This window comes from Adelges cooleyi, unplaced genomic scaffold (genome assembly GCF_023614345.1).
Source record: "Adelges cooleyi isolate 19-005CV unplaced genomic scaffold, UGA_ACOO_1.1 ACOO_flye_CR_arks_rails_tigmint_CR_PRNA_574, whole genome shotgun sequence".
Lineage (NCBI taxonomy): Eukaryota > Metazoa > Arthropoda > Insecta > Hemiptera > Adelgidae > Adelges > Adelges cooleyi.
Genome location: NW_026096268.1, coordinates 13,945,151 through 13,962,554, shown reverse-complemented (window position 1 = coordinate 13,962,554; position 17,404 = coordinate 13,945,151). Strand labels below are relative to the sequence as shown.

General features: G+C 35.3%; 2 protein-coding genes across 3 annotated transcripts in view; one reads left to right on the top strand and one right to left on the bottom strand.

Annotated features, from left to right (window-relative positions):
• Positions 1–10,049, top strand: part of LOC126842661 (MICAL-like protein 2) — a 38,890-nt gene extending 28,841 nt beyond the window's left edge. The window contains exons 5-10 of one of the 2 annotated variants that reach the window (XR_007686371.1): positions 3,854–5,148; positions 6,496–6,953; positions 7,332–7,431; positions 7,525–7,650; positions 7,827–8,038; positions 9,131–9,252. Coding sequence is in view for 1 of the 2 variants with exons in the window: in XM_050579721.1 (XP_050435678.1) it covers positions 3,854–5,148; positions 6,496–6,953; positions 7,332–7,431; positions 7,525–7,650; positions 7,827–7,942; positions 9,131–9,366 (2,331 nt within the window). In the remaining variant the exon portion in view is untranslated. Of the gene's footprint in view, positions 1–3,853; positions 5,149–6,495; positions 6,954–7,331; positions 7,432–7,524; positions 7,651–7,826; positions 8,039–9,130 lie in introns of both variants that reach the window. The other variant, XM_050579721.1, reaches the window with a different exon arrangement.
• Positions 10,050–10,576: 527 nt separating this feature from the next.
• On the bottom strand, positions 10,577–15,756 carry LOC126843351 (RYamide receptor-like). The gene is made up of 6 exons (XM_050580802.1): positions 15,565–15,756; positions 13,555–13,956; positions 13,149–13,334; positions 11,600–11,809; positions 11,439–11,516; positions 10,577–10,843 (listed from the first exon to the last, which is right to left on the bottom strand). The coding sequence occupies exons 1-6, from the start codon at positions 15,565–15,567 to the stop codon at positions 10,577–10,579; spliced, it is 1,146 nt and encodes a 381-aa protein (XP_050436759.1). The 5' UTR covers positions 15,568–15,756.
• Positions 15,757–17,404: the final 1,648 nt, after the last annotated feature.

The following is a 17,404-nucleotide window of genomic DNA, read 5'->3' as shown; positions in this document are numbered from 1 at the left end:
GGTTTAGTCGATCACGGTCGAACGACACGGCGTTGGTTTTTAGTTATTGCGGTATCCAAAATTGATTATCGGTAACGGTCGACCGGGATTTTATTTTTATTTTTTTTCCCATTTTTTAATTGAAATTAATAATGTCGCCTGTAAAATTGTGCAGCCGCGGTCGTCGCGGTTTATTGGTTGTTTTTTTGAGTTGTATAATAAGAGTCTATGATATTTATGTGTCGTGACCTTGCCAAATTACAGGTGTTTCTTTCTCTTCGCCTCACCTCTTGCCGCATATGACAAAAAAAAATATGTTACTTAGATACCAACAACCGATCTCGTTTGCTGTGCAATACTTTTTATGTATATTATTATTTCTCGCCGAGACCTGCTGATTGCTCAATGCAGTCGAACAATTACACGTCATCGTTTCTTTTTGTCGTTTTACATGATACTTTCGGTCCGCATACATTAAACGCGATTTACGATAATCATTCATTAATTAGATACTAGTAAATTAATTTTAAAAAAAACATCCGTTGTGGGTGCTAATCCTAGAACACAACGTTAAAACAAGTATGCATTTATTGTAATATTTATATATTTAAATCGTATATATTGCTTTTGATTGGGTTTTTAACAATATTATTGTGCTTTACGCTTTTATAACTTTAAAAGTCAAAATAAAAAATGCTTATTTAGGTATAATGAAATTTACGTTATCACAATTTTTCAAATCACAACTTACAGGTTAATAACCGGGGTTCAATTTAGGAATACTAGAAGGAGAAATAACTACAGACATTGAGTCCACTAAAATAATTGTTATTAAAATTGTGATATCATTAAGCCACAATTATATTGTGACTGATCACTACATAGATTATAATTATTCTAGTTTTATTTTTGTTATTACTATCTATACTGCCCTTACTGCTAAAATAATTTCATCAACATTTAAAACTTAATTAAGCACTTTATAAATGTTTGAGGACTAGTATATTAAAAAAAAGAGGATCAGTAGATAAGATATTATGGTTTATTGATAAGAGATGACTTATTAGTAAAACATGATTTGAAGAGCGACATTTAAAAACGCGGTGATGCTTCAATAAACCTAACCTAACTTTGGCAAAATAAATAATATGATTGTGTGGGTATAAGTTTTCAATTTCAAGATTTAAATTAGTCATAAATAAAACACGAAGCAAATTAATTAAAACTTGATAAAAATGTCTTTTACATTATTCTTATTTTACCAGAGTTTTACGCCATAAGTGGATTTTAAAAAGTTTAAAACAATTATGTCCTCAACGATGACAAAAAAAAAAACCCACTAAAGAGTACAATTATTTTCGAAATAACTTTAAAAATAATAAGAAGTAGAAATGAATGGTAATTCATTTTAAATTTAGACGTTATAATAGTTAAACAAAATTGGAAGATTTAAAAACAGTTTCTAAGCCTGTCATTATTAGGTTTTAGCGTCGTGTCCTAAGTACCGACGTTATTAATGTTTGAAGGCGTCTAACCTTTTATGAAAGGTTTATTTTTCTCGTTTCGGTTTGTAGTAGCTTATGGGGGTATACTTAAGGTATAAAAATAATATTGAAAAGTTGTATATTTCCCCGGGGTACTCTGGCAAATGCAATCGGACGGTCCGCCGTCCATCTGCTGCTTTCATTTACTTTTACTCGACATCTTCACATATACGGAAGAACTTTCTGATCGAGTCCGTTGATTTCACGCACAAACACACATTAGCATCTCGCACAGCGCTCTCAAACAATCGGTATGTCGATTTGTAATGTAACCGCCTTAGTGGTAATCGTTTTGCCCGTCTTAAATATTGTCGTTCGTCTCATGCATATACGTAATAAATAATAATTATTTCATTGTCTTTTACTGTGTGTGAACGTTGTGCGGTAGTCGGTCGTCCGCCGAGTTAGTTTCTTTATAACCGCGCAATCCTTTGCAAACGGATTTTGTTCGAAACGAAATTTAACACCACGACGGACGACGAGAATTTACAATATTATTGTTTTTATAAATCGTACACATTTCGGTAAAAACGCTTAAAAAATATATTCGCATGATGCGTGAGTATAATTATTAACATTAAAAAGTATGGTGTATGGTATAATACACAACTTGTTAAAATTACGGGGCCACGAGGGCTGCATCAATCCTCGTGACCCGCGCTTGTATGTACACTAAGTTTCACTAAGCACTCTGTTAAGGGCATTTAGCATATTTCCGTGAAGTTTGACACGGAATGCCGGTGAATGGTTTTAAATTATTTTAGATTAACTAATTTCTTATGTATCCGAGTGTGGTATATCACTGGTTAGTGGTTGATAAAATATACGCTTTGGTATTTTTTTTTTATTGTCGAAAGAACTGTGCGATAATTTATAACTAAGTAATTAGAAATTAAAAATGCCTATATCAATTGTTTACAATAAAATATCTCCAGCGACGTCATTTTAGTGTTTTAATACAACGACAAACAGTTTTAAGTGAGCCAATTTGTCAGATTTTTTTTGTTATTAACATTTTCCGAGTTGACCTATACATGTGCCTAGGATTGATTACTCTTTCGCCAAAAACGTATATAAATTAAATGTCCATATTTTAAGCAATACATCTTTACATTGGTTATGGCCTCGGTTTTCAATTAATTTATGTTTATTATGCTATATATATATATTTTATGCTAATCATTAAAAAAATACTTTTGTGTACAATTTATCGTAGATTGCTTGATATGTTTTTCTTTACAGCTTCAAAGCATACTAAAAAAAAGTCGTTTGATAAGTGCCTATGATGAAAGCGATATTTAAAATGATATGCCAAATGATAAGAACAAAAAACTAACAGCTTAGATATAGAATGGGCAATAGTGTAGTTTGCGTTATTTAAATGACGCCGCTGAAGATTTAATACCATCATTTCTTGTTTATGATTATGCGACCGGTGTAGAACCAAATCGAATTTGTATTTCTGTACTTAGGGTGTACAAAGGCCAATCTCGAATTAGCAAATTCTGACAAAGAAACATAATATTACAATGTGTATATATATATATATATACCTGGTGATTCTTTTATCATAAGCCACTCAATATCTCATAGGGTTTAATAAGAAATTACAACTTTTTTTAAATATTTTTATATAATGTGATCTCAATTTTTCACATTTGTTTTTGTTTTTACCCCCCCTCTAAACTTAGTTTTTTTGATAGAAACTTTTGAAACTTAAATGTTAACGCATAAATTTCATTAACCTTTTCAATTGAGAATAATGTACTAAACATGTTGACTGGTTGATAACCAGTTTTGGACAACTATTTTTAAAGTTAAGAGTTTAAAAGTTAGGGCGGGAGGGGAAGTGCGCGCAGATAAAAATAATACTACACTCAACCTTTCCACCTGCCCTAAACTTGAAACTTCAATAACTTCAAAAATAGTTATCCAAAACTGGTTATCGACAAGTCAAAAGTTTTAGTACATTATTATCAATTAAAAAAGATAATGAAATGTATGCGTTACCATTTAAAATTCAAAAGTTGTTAATTATTTTTAAACCCTATGAGATATTGAGTGGCCCATGATAAAATAATCACCCTGTATATGTATTGATATATTGAAAATCGTATATGACGTTCACTCCATTGTCTTTCGATGTCATAATTTTTATTTTTGTTAATATGTTTTTGCTTTAAAACTACCATGGACCGAGTAAAAAAAAATAATCTGCCTAGTTATGTTTTGAAGAAGATTGGCCTTTCCGAATCCTAAGCGCAGATTTCTTTTTCCCAACAAACCGTCAACGGCTAAAGCAATGCGATTTTTCTTTTCGTTTGTTACAGTTAGGTGCAGGCGTTGGCGGTTGTAAGGTTTGCAACCAGTCCGTGTTCCTAGCCCAACGTCTGCTCATATCTGGCCACCTGTTCCACCGAACGTGTTTCAAATGCGCCCGGTGCGGCGCCCTGCTGAGCGTGGCCAATTACTACGAGACCCAGGACGGCAAGTATTGCTGCGAGACGTGTCCCGACGAAGAGCGCACGGTGACTGCCGCTGACGGCGTTACCGTCAGTGCCACCGTCGACGACCGCGGGTCTCTAGTGGGCAACCGCCGGGCGTTGTTCGAGACGCTCGCCTCGTCCGTCGACTGCACGGATGACGTGAAAGCGTCGAAAAAAGCTCAGCGACCCGCCACCCTCAGAATGTCGTCGGTCGTCGCCGCCCCGGCACAACCCCAACCGACGACCGCCATCGAAGAAGAAGAGGTCGCGCCGGTCACCGTCGTCACCACCAGCGATGACAATGACAGCGGCGTGATCGTTAGCGACAAAAAGGAAGAAAGAGCCGTCGGCGAGAAGAAGACGTCCGCCAGCGTGTGCGGGAGTCACGAGAGTCTGTCCGACACCGTCGCCGACGAACCCAAAGAAGACGATGAAGAAGAGGAAGTCGTTCCCCATATCGACTCGGAGACAAAGGTGGCGGCCGAGGAGAAAGAGGAGAAGAAGGCGAACGTAGAAGACACGACTGTCGTGTCCCCCGAACCGCCGCCGCCGCCGCCGCCCACCGTTAATTCCGTCTCCGAATTCCTAGAATCGAATAACTTGAGTAGTCCGTGTTCGCTGCCGGACGACTTGAAAGAACAGCTAAGCAAAGAGTCGGGTGACTCGCCGAACGACGTCCAACAGTCGTTGCTACCGGACGACCTGAAACGTCAGGTTCTAGACCGGTCTCCGGACGAACCCGAGTCGTGCCACAAGGAGTCGGCGGAATCGCCAGAAGACCTGGAAATCAAAACGCTGGCCAACAAGCTGCTCAAAATGGACTACTACGAGAGCAGCGCCAAGGAAGTACCGGTGCCTAGTCCTAGGAAAAAAATCAAGTCTCCGCCTACCCTCGTTGCACCTGTCAACAGCTATCCGGACAGTTTGAATCCGTTTGACGACGAAGACGAAGAAGAAACCGGCACAAATCACAAACAAGACAAGCACGACAACAGCAGCAACACAAATCCTTTCGGTTCGGACTTGGAAGACGAGGAAGAACTACCGATCAAGAAGAAGACGCCGGCCAGTTTGAATCCGTTTTCGAGTGACGATGACGATGACGCGGCCGTGCCTCCACCTCCTCAACCGAAACCCAGGTATGCGTTTTTAACGCGGCGACTAGTGTTCATATCCGCTGCTCCATAAGTCCCGCTTTCAGTATTATTTATTTAATCGAGATAAAACGTCTCTCTTTTCCCGCCCCGCCGTTCCAAAGTGCGTTTTTCCATATTATTCTGCCCCCCGTAAATATTGCTTTTCTATTGAAATTCCGACGGGGACGTTTTGATACATACATTTTTCCGGTGTAAATCTGCGATGAGGTAGTAAACCGCGTTTTTCTCATATCGTCAACGGATTTAAAAATTCGCTCGGTATTTGCTTTCCACCCTCCTTACACGGTAATCCGATTGTTCGACTCTTATCTTCCACGATTGTCGGTTTGTGCAGTTATTCCGTACTTATGCTTGTTCAAAGACGATTTGAAGTGTCACGAACTCGATTGGTTTGCGGTTCTCGCTCGAGAACTACTCAAACAGTAGTGCATAGTCATCGTGTATTGAATTCGTTTTCCTCACGTCGGCAGACCAACGTCTGGTGCAAATCAATATTGCAAAAATATATATGGTCGTGTATATAACTGCATCGCGTTCGTACGAGTGCGACGGCAATTGTTTCGGTCTACTTTTATTTGAAGTGGTGAGATCCCAACAAACGTTTGTGATAATAACAAGATTTTTAATCCATAAAATGTTTACAGGAATCGAGATTGTGCACTAGACATGGTATGAGTGTTTCAATACTAGAAAGAAATATTAGTTGTTGCCACAATTTGTATGGTTATGAATTCAGATTTCTTACACCTTTGTCACGCTTGTGTTTAATTGAATTGAATTTTGATCAAATTTTTCGGTTTAAGTGTTTAGAATAGTTCGCTAGGCATTGGTGTTTGGACCTTAAGCCGCTGGGCTCTTTTTTGGGTTTGGATGTTTTCTGAAATTTATTTTCTGTCTTGTTCGTTTATGATCCATGAGATCATTTTGAAAGACCAATTATCAGTCTGTTGATACCAATTTTGCGATTACTTCTAGTAAATGTAGCAAGTGTTTCTCAACAACTCACGTAGTCAATTAAACATGACCTTTTAGTAGGATTTTTCACTTCGATTTCCTGTATAACCGTTTACAAGTCTCTCGTGTCTCCCTTTGAGTCCTTTGACCTGAAAACTTAAAGTCAGTGCCGTTCAAAATAACTATATTTTTAGATATAATTATTTTTTATTAAGATATAGTCAATTTGACAATGCTAATTTAAACTTGCTGTGTTTTGAGTATGCCTCTTCTTAAATTTCGGCTAATGGCCACTTCTTTTGTTTTCTCTATTGTTGCGATACTGTATTTTTAAAATAATTTTAAACGTTTTTTTTTTTGTAAATTTGTTTTTAGAACGTCTTTGGGTTCTCCCGTTGTAAAACAGCGGAATAAAACGCATCGGAAACAGAGCAGTGCTTCCAGCATATCTTCTTACTCGAATACTCCGAGGAAGAAAAAACCAGCCCCACCCCCACCCATTTTTAAAGGAGGGTACACCAACGGTGGTGGTGGTAATGCTCACCACATGTCCTCGCCCAACAGTCTCGAGGATTCCAGTTGCAGCGGTAGTGAACCCTCATCGTCAGTGGCCAGCAACCAGGATCGGTACAGGTTGCACAAGAGTACGCACGGCAAATGGAAACGGAAGAAAGGTCCGGCGCCTCAGTGTCCAATACCGCAGAGGAGACGGATCAAGCCCATGCCCATTGCCAACATAAAGCAAGAGCTGCTGGACATCGAGATTAAGCAACAGGAACTGGAAAGGCAAGGTGTTAAGCTGGAAAAAGACATTCGACTTAAGTGCAACGAAGGTAAGTGTCAACGGTAGCGTTGGCAAAATAAACCCAAACCAAAAAACCACCGAGTGTGCCATGCATGTGTGAAGTGAAAATTTAGATAGAGGGTATCAGCTGATAGGAGATAAGGGTTGGGATGTAGGATGGATCAGTTGATAAGATATTAGAGTAAGCGAAAGAGGAAGAATCAGCTAATAAAGTCATTTTATATCAATAATCTCTCTTCGGTGATCTCTTCTTCAAAATTCATTTTCTGTCATCCTTATCAGTAATATATTATGTATTATCTCTCATTAGTTATCATCAAACGCCAAGCCCAATTCAGCGCATCATAAAATGTAGCGTTTAAAAGAACACACCCGGTCTGATATCGTTTGTTTCGCTTGATTATAGACTTGAACAATGTCGACGTTGAAGAAATGGTACTACAGCTGTTCGAGTTGGTCAACGAAAAAAACGAATTGTTCAGAAAGCACGCCGAGCTGATGTATCTGTAAGTACAACAAGTCCAACACGATGAGTGACGATTGGTCGCTGTGTGACGTGCCAACGGTGTTGTAACTGTGTATCTTTTGGTTTTTTTCAGGCGAAGGCAAAACAACCTGGAAGAAGAACACGCAGAGTTGGAGTACCAGATACGTGTGTTGATGTCTCGGCCTGACCACACCAAAACGGATACGGATAAGGCGCGAGAAGAAGAACTCATTCAGAGGTATGTTTGAAAACGTACAGCCGATAGGGTCTGATTATAGGTTGGACTTTAAAACTTTAACTTCTGTTGGTCAGTGACGAAGGTGTTCAAACTAGGACACTAGTACAGCGACCTATGCTGCTTTGTTGTGTATCTGTATAATTGACTCTGTACTGTTTTTTTGTACTTGCATTTAGGTTAGTCGAAGTGGTAGAGAGGCGCAACGAGATCGTCGAGAACCTAGAAAAAGACAGGCTACGTGAAGCCGAAGAGGATCGTAGCGTATTCAACCAGATCGGAACTTTTGCTCAAGGTTCAAAATATATCCATCGTATAGTTTACTAGTTTAAAAAAATATTATTTGGCATCTTTAGTGGTTTGAGGAATGCAGTATTGTTCGTTTTTTAAGGTGATTGCTTGTGTATGATAAACATCCGCTTGTTATTAATAATTTACTGCGTGTTAACCAAACCTTACATGCATTATGGTTTGCCGAGCATGGTTTGTCATAGTTCAAACACCTAACATAATTTTCTAAGTGTATATTCTACCCATTCATTGTCAACATAATTTTAGCGCTTGTTTAACGTTAGGAAAACAAATACTCAGTTTTTTTTTTTTAATTTAACGATGTAGAGATAAACAAAATATTATTTAAAATGCAGCATCTCACATTCGTTTGAGAAGATTAAACATAGGAAGTACACTAACCTTCATATTTAACACCCGATAGTTGATCTGTTGTTTAAAAAAAAAAATGTATTTTTAAAATTGAACTATATATTTTGTAATAGTAATGTTTTTAAAAAATAAATTAATTGCAAATAACTTTTTTAAAAGACTGATTATTTTCTAGTAATTCAATCAATTTTGAGCATTATTTAAATTGTGTTTTTATAAAATAAAATTTTTAATATTTATTAAAAATAAAAATTGATTTAAATGAAAATTCAAATAATAAATAAAAGTTTACTTTTATTTAAACAAATAACCAATTTGTAATTTTAAAAAAATAATCATTTGTACAGTTAAATAACAAATACATTAAAAAAAAAAGTTTTGATGATAAAATCAAATACTTAAACAATAATAACAGGTTATTTAAAATTGTTAAATAAGTATGTACTTAAATATACAATTAACTGAAATTAAAAATGATAAATTATTCCAAATGATTTGTAGTTGAGTATAAACTACATTTATACAATGTATAATTTCTCAGAGAAAAAAGGATTAATGTCTTGCTTAGCTATTTGCATTTTTATAGTTTGCCTTATTTACCATTTGTGACTTTCAATTTTACTTTTTTAGAAAAAAAATGAAATCGATAATGCTTTAACCGAATAATAATTTCATTAGATCATTTACAGCTTCTACTTATATTTTTCTGTTTGTTATCAAACCAAACCTTTTTACAATTAGATCATATTATGCATGGATCGAGCGAGTGGACTTAAGTTCATCCGTGTGATTATTTTATTATAATTCTATTCGTTTTCAGATGAAACTTTGCCATGCAAAAAGCCCGCTGAACCGCCCGCAATGGACGGTAAAAAAACATTTTCCAAAAGACTGCTGAAGAATATCAAAATGGTGAAATCAAAAAAAGACAAGGACTCGAAGGATTCGTCGCCGTCACGCTCACCATCGATATCGTCACACAGCAAAGGCACGCTCAAGAAGCTCATGACGCTTGGCCATTCGTCCAAAAAAACCTTGAGACCAAAGTCCAGTTAGACATTAATTTCGATACTCTAACTGTAAATATATATTATATTGTTTGTATTTACAAGTTTTATTGTGCTTATAAATAAATACGTTCTCGTGTCATGTCCACACAACAAGTCGATCAAGTCGATGTTGTATTTATTTCGTATTCAACAGTACATTGTTATTTTTGACGTACGGTTCAATACAGACATGCGATATAATATTATCATTATTAACTGTATCATATCTATTTTCTACCTATTACATGTTTTGTATTTACGATTTTGACGTTATATCGTTTAAATTTTACAATTATATTCTTATTTAATGCTATTGAATTTTTTTTTTTGTCGTATATCTATAATATAAATAAGTCGGTTTGTTGAACTTAGATTAATGTTAATATTATTTAATGATTTTGCGTACGCTTTTTGTATTCTCACGATTCATATGCTGCAGGATTACATACATTCGTATATAATATTTATATATTTATTATTTGTTGTGTACTTATACGCTTATTTACTTATATTAGGAAACATTCGACAATTATACCAATTACGTGTTTAGCAATTATTAAACTACGTGATAAATGTAGGTCGTTAAGGTACATAATTTATATATTGATGTTTTAATATGTTTATACGCGTTTATAATATAATAAATATTAAAAAAACTGTATTTATTATACTAACATTGTATTAATTTAATTTTGGTATTTTTTATTTTTTTGGACATCGAGAGCCAAATGAGAACTGTAATCTGTCGAGAAAATTATTGCCAAAGTTAACCGTTTAATTGTGGGAAAACGTAATTAAATATTTATCATAGGAACGGAAAAAACTTAATTTGAATATCATCAGTTGTGATACTTCCTGAAGACCTGTACTCTCCTCCCACTTTCCCAATATACTCCTCGCTATGCCCCGACACCGTTATGCTGAGTTTATTATTATAATTTTTGTTTAACGAACGGAATTGATCGTTCTAATATTTTGTATTGTTTTGTACACTTGTGTTGTACATTTTTTTTTTTAAATCAATGTACACTTTAATTTACTAATGCTATCGCAATTATTAACAAAGTTAATTATTACACAGTAATGTAATTTTAAGGTAGTTTTATAAATATTAAATTTATTTAAAATTTAAATTTGCACATCCAAATGCCGATGAAATATTTGAATTTAACGTTCACTCATAAGGTGCAATATTTTGAAGCGGTGACTTTTCACATTCAAGTCTTGATGAACTGACTTTGCTGGGACTGCTGTGATCCTTGTGTGGTCAAAAGACGTCGACGAACATTTCCGAAACACGTACAAAGTCCGAAGACACGGCTGAACACGGCCTTAAACCCTTGTCGGTAATCTTTGTTCATCCAATAGTAGATGATCGGGTTGTAACATGTGTGCGACATGCCCAAAAAGTAAAGGGTGAACCACATGGACGCGTTGTCGTCCCAAATGCTCAGCGACATGGACGGCTCGACGGTTGCTCTTTTCTGAAGAAAACAATCAAAAATACAATATTATAGAAAAATCGTTTTCATTTTTTCAATTGTATTTTTACAATGCATTGTGCCAATATTTTTACACGATCCGAAGCATCAGTACCACCACCACCTACATTGTATTTTGTTTTACACAGAAAGGCCACGGTAAAATGCCAATTAAAATATACACCATCGGACCTATTATAATACCATTACCTACTATAGCAGCTACTCGTACGGCAAACACGGTATCCCTGATAATATAATAGGTATTTAATCGTACCATAATCAGTAATGTGGTGGTGAACAGAGCAGCTACGGACATGGCAAAAGTTTATGAACTGGCCTTTTACAATGTCAACTACATCACGAAATAACGAGTAATTTTATTATTATTAGCGTGAAGACGTGTAAAAACATTTATCATTTTTGACCCGTTTAACGTTATTAAAAAAAAAAAAAAAAAAACAACAATAAAACCTCTTTTTCCAGAACACTATTATTGTTTGTGCATAATTATTCTGAACGAAAACGCTGACCAAAACGCTTTTTGCAAAACGGACGTTTGGCAAATCGAAAATCGAATTATGCCGTTTATACTTACCAGAAAAGTGCTGAACGGCGTCCAAGAAACGGCAAACGCTATGACGACGATCACCATCATTTTTATCATTCTTATCATCTGCAATTATTTTATTGTCTCGTTAATATCGACTAGCCGGGGTGGGGGGGGGGGGGTTGAGGGACCTGGCCCCGTTCAAGTACTTTTATTTTTGATCTCGCCGCGTGCAAGTCTCCCGGGTGTTGCGCCTCGCCGGGGGTCTTCTTCCGCCACAGCACCACTCCAATGCTGGAGTAAGTGAAGATCAATGTGGATATCGGTATGAAAACGTGCAGTGTCGTCAACGCTTCTTTGTACACTAGTTTCAGGTTTTGGTTCTTATACGTCGAATAGCATATGAACGTACCGCATTTCTTGCAAACATGAAAACCCACTTTTTTGTTTTTGCAAACGTTTAACGCAACGCGAACCGGCCGGGGTAGGAAAACTTTGATTTTCAATTAGTTTGATTGGTGTTTGTATTTTTTCCGTTTGTTTTGTTTTACAAACGGGTTCATGGGTTTCAAACTTTCAAGTTTATTTGTGTAAAATTTCCAAAATCGATTTCGAAAAAAAAAAATAATAACCGAAATAGTAGTACCCACAGACCACAGTCGGGGCTTCATCGAAATTATCGCGGAAATGATTAAAAAACATAAAACTTCAACGACTTTGACGTTGCACAATAATTCACAACTAGACTGTGCAGTGTCCAGAGTTACAAAAATAATACCTACTGCAAAATAGAAGAAATTGAAAGAAAGTGTCGGGTTTTTCCCACAACGTACCTAGTATAAAATACAATTTATCAATTTTAATTATATGGCACTTCTGTAGCACTATAGTAGAGATAAAATGAGTAATAACTTAGAAAAAAATTTGGAAAAAACATCATCAATTTGACACTCGCACTGTAGTCTGTACCTATAAAGTGCTGTAGAAATATACCTGAAACTTGTTCTTGTTTTATTTATTGTAGTTGACTGTTTAATAATTTTTTTTTGTACAAGTATTATTTATTAGGAATAACAATTACAGTATAATTTTATGTCATTTTTTATTGCTTATTGCGTTTAACAAACTTTGAAAGCTTTTAAGCTTATTAATGTTTTGTCAGATGAATACTATTATTATAATATTATATACTCTACTTTGATGTATACCAATGTAATAGCCCTTTAAATAGTAGTGCACTTCCTGTATAATATTTTTTATTAAGGTACATAAACAAACTATGGTTTCAGCGAGCTATGTAATTTAATGTTATTTTTTTATATAAATTATTTTAAGTAGGTATGTTTTGTATATTATATGTATAAAAATTTAGTTAGAAATGTTTTCGGTTATGAATTATGATACATATCCAGACTGATAGAAAATGTGCGAATAAGAATTAAAATACATATTATGTATTTGTTCAAGCCTTGCAAGAGCAGATATAGGTACAATTTTAAGTACAGTTAGTGCAATGGCCGTAGGAAATTCAAGGTTTGAACTTTGGAATGAAAATTGGCTTTAGTGAACAGGTATTTAGTTCAACAAGTGGGCAGCAGAAATAACAAAAACAAAACAACCCTTACATTAAGCTCGATCTACCATTAATATGTGCACCGCGTATTACACTAAAGTAAAACTAATAAATACTAATTATTGTACCATCTCTGTAATGTTTACATAAGCAGTACACGTACTGTATTGATCAATAATAATTACCTTGTACCAGGCAGACGGTTGATTCAGCTCGGTAATGGAAGTTATGGGATACGAACTCACTATTGGGATTAACCATACAAAAAAAATGATGGATTTTGTATGGTTACTCTTTGTTCGTGTCCAAAACGGCCATATCACCGCTATGTATCTATTTATGCTGATAGCCACCATTGTGTAAGTACTGACCTGATAAACATTTGGAAGAGTACATCGCAATAATAATAAGAACAGTAAGTAAGTAGAAGTAAGTAAGTATATAGTGTAACGACTAACAAAATATTACTACCACCTTGTACGCTATTTTTTTTTCACAAAATTGTTTTAAAAAAAGATACTAAATTGTTTCTATCTGGCGAGTATTTGAATTACACCCATTGCCACTCTATCAAGTGGGGGCGAGGCTCACCTGGATGAAAACGACGACTAAATAAGCGTAAATAGTACACACTATGCCGTCGAACGGCCAATAGCCAATTGCCAGCACATAGACCACCAGCAGACTGTACAGGAACGACGTGAGCAGATCGGAAACGGCCATGTTCATGATTAAGATATCGATGAGCGAATTGATTTTCGCCGAGAACGTGACCAAGTAGCACACCAGCCCGTTGCCGGCCAAACCCACGAGGATCACCAAGAAAGCCATTGCGAAGGCGACCCATTTGAACGCGGTGTCGGCCGGCGCCCAGGGCCTTTGCTGGCAGTAAGTCGCCATGTCTGTGATGTTGTCGAAAACTATAAACGCGGCCGTCCCGTTGATGCTCGACTCGTTGACGGCCGTCGTCCAATTAGCTTCATCGAAAGTGTCCTGGGGGAACGACAATGGCGAAACAAAATAACAATAACCCAAGTAACTCGCTCGCGAACGGTCGACATTAACGAGTTTTGTATAGGCAATATTTAAGCAAAAAGTTTGTTTATTATAAATTTCGATCGTGTCAATTTATTTGTTCCATTTGTGTAAGCTTCAAGGTGTTATTATTTTTAATTTACACAATTTTTACTAGGTATGTGAGTTGACATCATTTTGGCCTATTTTCGACTAAAAAGTTGTCAAAGAACTCGCGTGTCTTTACAGAATTATTGAAATCGGACCATCCTAAGTAGTGGAAATTTTGTCTGGCTTTTTGGTCTAAAACGTCAAAAAAAAAAAACAGACAGGAGCGTGCTCTTTTCGATATCTTAATGGACCTGAGGCCGTTTTTCCATTCACTTTCTGGGGTTTTCGAGGAACAATTTCTCTTCAACTACTCGACCGGATTGAATAATTCTTTTTAAATCTGCTGGCAAGTTGTAAATAAAAACAGGAAGACTTTACGCGTGAAAATCTGGTACATTTTTTTTCTACTCGAAATTTACCCCGCCATCGATATTAAAAACAAAAACATGCACGAATCAGGCTCACCACATAAAATAAACAGCGCAATAGCTTTCTTACATTTCGAATACATGTACCTTGCACGGCAATAATTTTGATCAATTTATCAGCAGACTTGGACAAATTATTTCAAGTTCTTCGACCCTCATAAATATTTACTGTCACATATCAATCGACACAGAAGAATTAAATAAAATATTTCAAAAAATAAAATAAAGAACAATCCTTTTTTTTCAGAGCCCTTAAGAACATTAACTTAACCCCCCACACAACGGTTTGGAATTTAAGTGCCTTCCGGGTACGATTGCTGATCCAAAGTCTGCCGTGTACAATACTACTCTGAGTTAAAATCGGTTAGCCGTATTGCTCTTAGCAACGTGCATCGTTATCAGTGATGTAGAGCCGAAAACCTGGTAGGTGATACAAATTAAATATTGAGCTAAAAAAATATATGATATATCCAATACCTTTGAACTACATGATGGGTTGTTTTTGGCGTGGCACATGTTGACAATAGTAAATTAATTATTTTCAGAGTTACAGCGTTGCCTGAGCGTGATCATGTTTCACGTTAAAACAAAATGTGATGTATTTACTGAAATATATTACACAAACAGGTTGGCAAAATTTGTATTTTAACGTTTAACGAGGTATTGAAAAAAGCCAGCAATAGTCTAAGAATTATTATAACTGAAATTGATAATATTACTTTTAAAAAACGTTTCGATGCGAAACTGTGTGTATGATATAAACTATTCAATGGGTAAAAATATAAATCACTTTATAGACAATAATTCGTGTTATTTGATTTTTTTAAATTTTTACACGATACAAAAATTAAGAATTGTATGTATTCGGTTAACTTACCGAGCTAAGAATAATCTATTGAACATTTTGACTGATAAATTGATAAATTTATAATATTTAAAAAAAAGTCAAAAATCTTGTAAAAATATTTTCATAAATATAGTATTTTAAAAGTTTTCGGTTCCGTGGCAAATTTTTATGGATTTTTTTATCAGAAAAAAAACCACTCACCATGACTTAAACGAACCAAATAGCAACAGTGTAGGTCTCGAAGCGATTGAAACCGTGGCGTGGCGTCGGTCGATTTGGTGTTAAATAGTATTTCGAAGGAATAATAATATTGCCGGTAAATGTTTTATAATGGAGACCAACACCACAATTTATAAAATTTACAATAATTATTATTATTATTATTATGCACTGTTGTTGACATCGGTGTAGACTGAAGGCCGGTCGGCGATTGAAGTCCAGACCGGCCACAATAACGGTGTCCTAAACCGCCCCGCAGGACTAGGATTTTATTGTGTACACATACTATGTAATGCGCGTTGTGGTTCATACGTTTGTCTATGGTACACCTGTTGCACATTAAAAACAATGCGGACGAATTCAACGGGGATTAATTCGATTTTCGAGTTTTGCAGTTGACTTAAACGACGCGGGATTTAAAAAAACACCATCGTCGCGTCATCAGTATTGTCGTTATGTAAACGCATTTGCACGACAAACGCGATTAAACTAAAAAAAAATAAAAAATAAAAAATTGCTAGGTTTTCAGAAGATTATCAAAAATCGTGGTACGCCGGTCGAATAATCGGATTACCGCAAGGGTGTTGTGTACGCTGTCCAATTGTCATCATAGTTATTTATTTATTTATTTATGAACGGGCTAGGAGCCCAATAGTAGAATACAATTTATAGTAATAAATATGAACACAATAATTAAAGTAAGCAAACACCAAACAATGCAACGGATCAAATAAACAAATGGCAATTATATGAAAAATAAAGATAAAAATAAAAAACCAAAGGTAAAAAGTAGTAATAACAAATTGCAGTACTATTAATAAACTATTTTAAGAGAAGCCTAGGTGCTCGTTACAAATGCGCATCGTACGGCGAATGGGATTATTTCTATCATAATATTGTTATAATATATTCAATCCAAAACCATAATTGAGCAAAAAATATTTATCGCGAAATCGGTTTTATTCCCATAATAATTAGGTCTGTTTGAAGTGCGGCTCTGTTGTTTGGCGTCCTTGTCAGAATTCACATATTTATCGAATCGAAAAAGTATCCCTTTATGCAATTAAAATTATATTTATTACCGGCTATCGCGTTAACCGTCAGTCTATCTGTATTTACACGCTTTATCTTTTACGTTTATAATCTAAATAAGCTCAATAGTTAGAAACATCATGGCGGCGAACAATCATTGTGGAATCGCCAAATATATATTTTGTTTGTATATATTATTGCCAAACGTTCGGCTAAATGATTTCGAATTTCTATTGTTTTGTGTTTCCGTGTATTCACTAAGTACCTCATTATACCATTAAATTACTATTAAACCTAAAATTGACTTGTAGTTAGGTTTGATCTCAAAAAAAAAAAAAAAAAAATACTAATGAGACTCTATTATGCATTCCACTCATCCAAATTAACCAAACTAGGTCCGCAAGCGTTTATTATTAGCAACTTTTATTAACCAACTTTTAAAAAAAATATCATGATTTAATTGGAATCTCGGTTTGTCAAATAGTTAGGGGTTTCTTTTTCTTCTTTGAAACTATTTTTAGCAATAAAACAAATTTTTATTTTAAAAGTATTTTGAAGTTTGAAACGATACGAAACGATTGAGTTGAATTTTACAACAATACTAGTGACCTAGTGGTGATCTAGTGCAAACATTCGAATAAAAACGTTCATTTAGACCGGATTTCCAGAATGATGTTTCCATTAAACATCATTAAATAAAATCTGTTCGATCGTTCAGTGTAGTTTTACTCGATGGACACTGCGAAGAAATTGAGAGTAATAACCTTTTACAGTTATATATTACAGTTAG

Bases quoted from the DNA above. Each gene is read 5' to 3' on its own strand.
- LOC126843351 (XM_050580802.1), bottom strand. The intron at 13,335-13,554 runs GTGAGCCTCGCC...AATGTTTATCAG, and splicing joins TAGTCGTCGTTTTCATCCAG to GTCAGTACTTACACAATGGT. The intron at 11,517-11,599 runs GTACTTGAACGG...AAATAATTGCAG, and splicing joins CGGCGAGATCAAAAATAAAA to ATGATAAGAATGATAAAAAT.